Below are 5,689 nucleotides of genomic sequence, written 5' to 3' on the forward strand. Positions count from 1 at the left end.
AAGAAGTAAAGTTCTAACAACTGTTAGCAAGTAAAAAATAATAATTACTTGTCAATTCCTTGTTACTATAAGAACCTGAATTATTTAGTTAAGTGTCTGCAAAAACATTGTATATTTCAATATATGTGTGTGGATTTAATGTATAAAATAAGTATGGTAGATACCTCAAACATTTGTCTTAGAAGGTAAATTTTTTTCCTTAGAAAAACCAACCTAAAAGCACCTAAAGTCTTTAAACTTTCTTGAACAAGTATTGACCAAATAGTTTTTTTTACCAGATTTTGCATAATATATATATATATATATATATATATATATATATATATAAAATTGTAAATTGAAAAACTTATAATAGACAATACAAGGTAATTTACCTAACATCGCAACATAGGTAATTCACCTAGTTATGTTTATTAAATTCTTGTATCAAAATAAATTTATAATATAAAAATATATAAAATTTGTAATAGAAACTGACATATACATAAAATTTATTGAACAATAATTATAAAAAAAACAATGCAAGGCTGCACATATAAAAAATCTTATAAAAAAATCAATATTAAAAAAATTAATCTATATAAAATTAAAAGAAAAAAAACCATTGATGAATCATATCTACCTCTCTAAAAACTAAACACACCCAATATCATTTAAAAATAATCACAATCTAATTAAAACATAAACAAAAAATTTATTTGAAAAAATATACACAAATAATGCATTATTTTTTTTAAACTAAAAAAAATATAAAAAAGAACCAGGCTAGGTTCTTGCGGGCTTGGTAAGCTAAGCCTAACAATAAGCTTAAAAACTGACACATTGTCTGCTCCAACCTAGAATCCAGCAACTATTGTGGTTGGAAAAACAGGGTCCTTTGTTTTTCATATAAAATCTCATTTTCAACTAAAATTTGACCCAAAATAGCAACAAAACATCTTAGAAACCTTGTTAAATCAATTTATAGCCACCAAATAGCTAATACATTGCCCCAAAACCCAAAATCCACTCGAAAAAAATTCTTTCTAAGTTCAGATATATTATTTGATATGTTTTCAAAGGAAAAAAAACACCTAAATGTAACCCCCCCTCAGCATATGAAACATTTTGACACAAAAATTTACCGTTTTGGTAGCCAAGATCTTCTCTAATGATCACTTTCTCTCTCTAGGCTAGAATTCAACAACTCCCTCTCTCTATTTCTAACATAAAATAACTAAAAAAAATAAAAATAAAACTAGGTACCAAAATGTATTGTTTTGAAATTTAAGGGACTAGTCATCCGATACTCAAAAAATACAAGAGATTAAAATGAATATTTCAATATAACTTTCAACTTGCCCCTATATTGCCTGAAATTTTCACTTTAGTTCCTTTCTTTTCAATTCAATCCCTCCTAAAAAAATATGGGTTAATTTGGACCTCTAAAGGACAAATTACATAAAATAAAAGTTTAAAAATTAAAGTGAAAGTTTTCAAAAAATATAATGCTTTAATCCATGGTGAATTATGAGAGTGTACAATATTTTTTGCTACAATAAAAAGCTGATACTTTTTAGTTTATGTTATAATAAAAGAAAAGGACAGAACATTCTAAAAGTATAATAATCATATTATATTATGGGATATAGTAACTCATTAAGAATTGATAGTTTAATTCAATGTTAGCTTATTTATTTAGTACAATCTATATGCTAACTTTAAGGCCACCCCGTCCAGTTGAGCATGACATCTAACAACTAACTTATGAAACTTATAATTAATATTAAAAAATTAAGATAACTCTATAAAAAATTAAAAATATATATATAAGATTCAATTCTTATTTAAATTAATATTAAAAAATAAAATTAAAAAAAAATATTAACCTTACTAAGTTGTAATCAAATCAAACTCTTAAAGTTGTAATCCAAATAATGAGAACACGATATCTCCATAAAAAATAAATAATTTTTTTTTTATAAAATCTAATATCTAGTAAATTTAATATTGAAAAATAAAATTAAAACAAAATCCTGAAAACTTTAGCACCAAGATGAAAAAGAACTTCACATTTCACCATTGCTTTAGTAAAATGCTTAAAGTTAATTTACTGCCGGCAATACGACCAGAAGCTAAAACCCGAAGAACACAGAAAATCTCGCACGAGCACAATACTAGTGTAAGCAAAAATTAATTTGCTGGTTATGATGGCCCTCAATCACCCGACGACCCTATGCATGTCGGCCGTCTTACCTATGGGCAATGCGTGAAATTATTTCTAGATAAGATGAAAAAGAGACAGAACAGTCCAAGAGTATCATAATCCTGTTATGGGATACAGTAACTCATCAGGAACCGGTGGTTTAATTCACTGTCAGCTTATTTATTTTGTACAATCTATGTGCTAACTTTAAGGCCACCCCGTCGAGTTGAGCATGACGTCCAGTAAAAGCAAACAATCAAGCCTTGCAGATTAAGAACTTGAAAGAAGCATGCATGAGATATCACTGCTAATTAAAACTTCTTGATGAAATCGTATATATGTTCGCTAACTTCCTCCGGCTTTTCTTGGTTGAGAAAGTGAGCTACTCCTTCCATTACAACTACTTCTTGCAAGAAGGGAACATATTTTTTCAAGCCACCTTTGCTTATGTATTCTTTAACTCCAGGAATATGATAGGTAGGGTCCACATCACCCACGATAAACTTAGCTGATACTTTAATTTTTAACCCAGTCCATGCTGCCATCAGCTCCCAGTTTCTGCAACAAGCAACAAAAATTGAATCGAGGAAATCAATTCCTTCCAGAAATGAAGTAGCAACTTATGATGCCTTCAGCAGTTTAAACCTCGTCACTTAATCCAGAATGCAAAAGTCTATGCCAACACAAAAAATTGTTCAAAACATGCAAGTAGAAACAGTGAAAGAAATTGATTGTTCTGCTGAGACTAACAAAGTTATTGAATTAGAGGTGAAATAGATTTGTGCACCAAACAACGACATGGAAGATTAATCCTGCATCAAACGAAGTTTCTAATTACAATGAGAATGCACAAGAATCTTAATGTCATAGAGTTGTTTCACATATATTTGTATAAAAGTCAATAAAAAGAACACGTAGACATACAGGTCCAAGCATCGATTGTAGTTCAATCCTCCAGTGAAGCCTGTCTGATTGAATTTGCCAGCATAATAGTTGATGTCTTTTTCTGACAGCCAAGAAGGCAAATTTGGATTGTCAGGTATACCTCTGAACCCTACTTCTTTAGGTATACAAGGCGGCTTTGGATCACGAGAGGTCAGAAATCTTGTAATTATACTTGCAGTGTCCATTTGAGCGAAGTCTTCTTCAACCTCTCCAGGTTCCTGCATCACAATTTTTGCAACTTCTCTGATGGTTAAATCAGAAGACAGAACCAAGAACAGCAACTAAAGAAGACAACTGAATATCAGGTGGAGAATGTATACTATATCATGATAAGAGTAGTGCTCCAGAAGGCTATATGTCCAAGATAATTCTCAGTAAAGCCTTTATAAAACTTTTAGCACTTAAATTTTCAAAGAGCAAGAAATGGGGTAAGAGAAATCCTTATCTCAGACAACTCCAGAGTATGAAATGTGTAATGTGTTTGAATTTGCAAATGCAATTCTAGTGCATTGGATCCTTTAACCATGTCAGAAACTTCAAATTCGCTTGTTATTGATGTCACCGGTATATGTTTGTTATATTTTTGAATCAAGAAGAATAAAAATAAGAAAGAACGCATCTCTTTCCTTCAAACAAATTGACCATAAATCCACAACTGTGATAATTGGGATCTTGAACCTTAGCAACAATTCTTTTCAGGGTTCATTATACTACCATTACTTAAAGCACTATTATTTTCAGTAACACAGTTATACAAAATATCAACATGAAAAAGTAAGCTAACAAGAAAAGGTAAGTTTGTTCCGCAAATGATGCTGAATACCACAAGTTCATCCAAACTTGAGCTCATCTGCTGGCAAGCAGACAACATTTCAGTCCAAGATGGCTACTGAACTAAGAAAATGACAGTTTTTGCCAAACCTCTTCTAGTCTAGATATTAAAACCGTTTAGCAACCTATCATGGGTGGTCAGCAGGATTATAAATGTGAGGTCTGAAACCATATGCTTAGAGTCCAAATTTCTTTTTCTCATATGAGGGTCAAGATGACACTAGATTTCCACTTTACTTTTCACTCTGTGCTGAGTCACTGAGTTGCTTTACTACTTAGAACTCAACTTTAAAGACCAGAATCCAAGGACAGCAATAGCATTAAGGGCATGATAAGAATTTAATTACTGCTAAAGTTAGGTACAACCATAACATTCCAAATATGAATCCAGTTAATGACACTACAGCTCAAAACTCCCACTTTAAAAAATATCAAATCCATAAAGCGATTCTATTCTAACCCAATTACATGAAACATAAGTGTAACATTTGTTATTTACGAACCACCATACAAGACTAAACATATAATTGAATAAATACCAGATTAACCTTTAACACCAAAGCCATCAATAAAAAAAGAAGAAGAAGTTGAATACAAGCCAAAATAACATAATAAAACCATAGAGAAGAAGCTTCGAAGCTGGAAAAAAAAATCAAATATATTTTAAAAAATATTCACAAACCTGAAACCTGCAGATATAAAAATCATCACCAAATAATTCTCTGCTAATCTGAACAGAACTCTTGTGTGGATTCCTGGGTTGAAACACAACACTCATGTTAACCAAGGCCTTAATCCTGTCAGGCCTCAACAAGCAAAAATACCAAGCCACCGTTGCCCCCCAATCATGGCCCACCAAAAATACCTTATCAATGCCCAGAGAGTCTATCAACCCTACAAGGTCGCCCACGATGTGAAATATTGTGTACTCTCTAGCATTCTTCGGCGCGTCAGTATCACCGTAACCACGAAGGTCAGGGGCTATGCAACGGTATCCAAGGGAGGAGAGAGAAAGGAGCTGGTGTCTCCATGAGTACCAGAGCTCAGGGAAGCCATGGAGGAATAGGACTACTGGGCCTGTACCAATTGATGCTATGTGCATGTTTATGCCATTTGTGGCTATAGTTTGGTGCTCTATCTTATCCATCGTCTCTTTTGGCTTTTGATTTTGTTTTCGAGCCAGTGTTGGGTCAGTGATGGTGTTAGCTTTTATTTTATTTTATTTTCCGGAATTGAAGACTACGGTAGGAGAGAGGACAAAAAGAAGCGAGCATCAGAGCATATCCAATTCATACGCTTAATTAATAGCTAAAAAAACAAATATTATTTTAGCTCTTCTACGTTTATTTTTGCATGTTACAACTTCATGGAGTACTAAATAAAATATTATTTTACTATTTTTTATAAATAAAATATTATCCCCACATGTTTTATAAAAATAATATTTATTGTAATAATAATTTTTTACTGATTTTTATTTTCTTTTATTTTTTTAATTTATATTTTTTTTATTTTTATGAAATTATTATATTCTTATGACCTATATCATGATTTCAATGAGTTTACTTGAGTTCAAACAGGTTATTTTTAAAATTTTTAATTTTTTTTAATTTGATTATTTAATATTAGGTTGATTGAAAATCATCTGAGTTATTTTAAGACCCATTAAGTCAACCAGATCATATTAGGTTGTTAAAATACTTATATATTAAATATATTAAAATACAA

The 5,689-nt window shown here is 31.1% G+C and overlaps 1 protein-coding gene across 2 annotated transcripts; it reads right to left on the bottom strand.

The window, feature by feature from the left end:
* Nucleotides 1-2,236: 2,236 nt before the first annotated feature.
* Nucleotides 2,237-5,221, bottom strand: LOC105118828 (bifunctional epoxide hydrolase 2-like). Of its 2 annotated transcripts, none has more exons than XM_011016877.1 (3): nt 4,644-5,215; nt 3,110-3,348; nt 2,237-2,743 (listed from the first exon to the last, which is right to left on the bottom strand). In XM_011016877.1, exons 1-3 carry the CDS (start codon nt 5,106-5,108, stop codon nt 2,497-2,499), a joined length of 951 nt encoding a protein of 316 aa, XP_011015179.1. In that variant the 5' UTR covers nt 5,109-5,215; the 3' UTR covers nt 2,237-2,496. The 2 variants fall into 2 exon arrangements, with proteins under 2 accessions (XP_011015179.1, XP_011015180.1); XM_011016878.1 differs by lacking the exon at nt 2,237-2,743 and adding an exon at nt 2,893-2,997 and having other exon boundaries at nt 4,644-5,221.
* Between the last annotated feature and the right edge of the window lie 468 nt (nt 5,222-5,689).

Source organism: Populus euphratica, unplaced genomic scaffold (genome assembly GCF_000495115.2).
Source record: "Populus euphratica unplaced genomic scaffold, PopEup_1.0 scaffold2231.1, whole genome shotgun sequence".
NCBI classification, from domain to species: Eukaryota; Viridiplantae; Streptophyta; class Magnoliopsida; order Malpighiales; family Salicaceae; genus Populus; species Populus euphratica.

Bases quoted from the DNA above. Each gene is read 5' to 3' on its own strand.
- LOC105118828 (XM_011016877.1), bottom strand. From the start codon at position 5,108: ATGGATAAGATAGAGCACCAAACTATAGCCACAAATGGCATAAACATG. The intron at 3,349-4,643 runs GTTTGTGAATAT...ATTGTGATGCAG, and splicing joins TTTATATCTGCAGGTTTCAG to GAACCTGGAGAGGTTGAAGA. The intron at 2,744-3,109 runs GTATGTCTACGT...TGCTTGTTGCAG, and splicing joins TACAATCGATGCTTGGACCT to AAACTGGGAGCTGATGGCAG.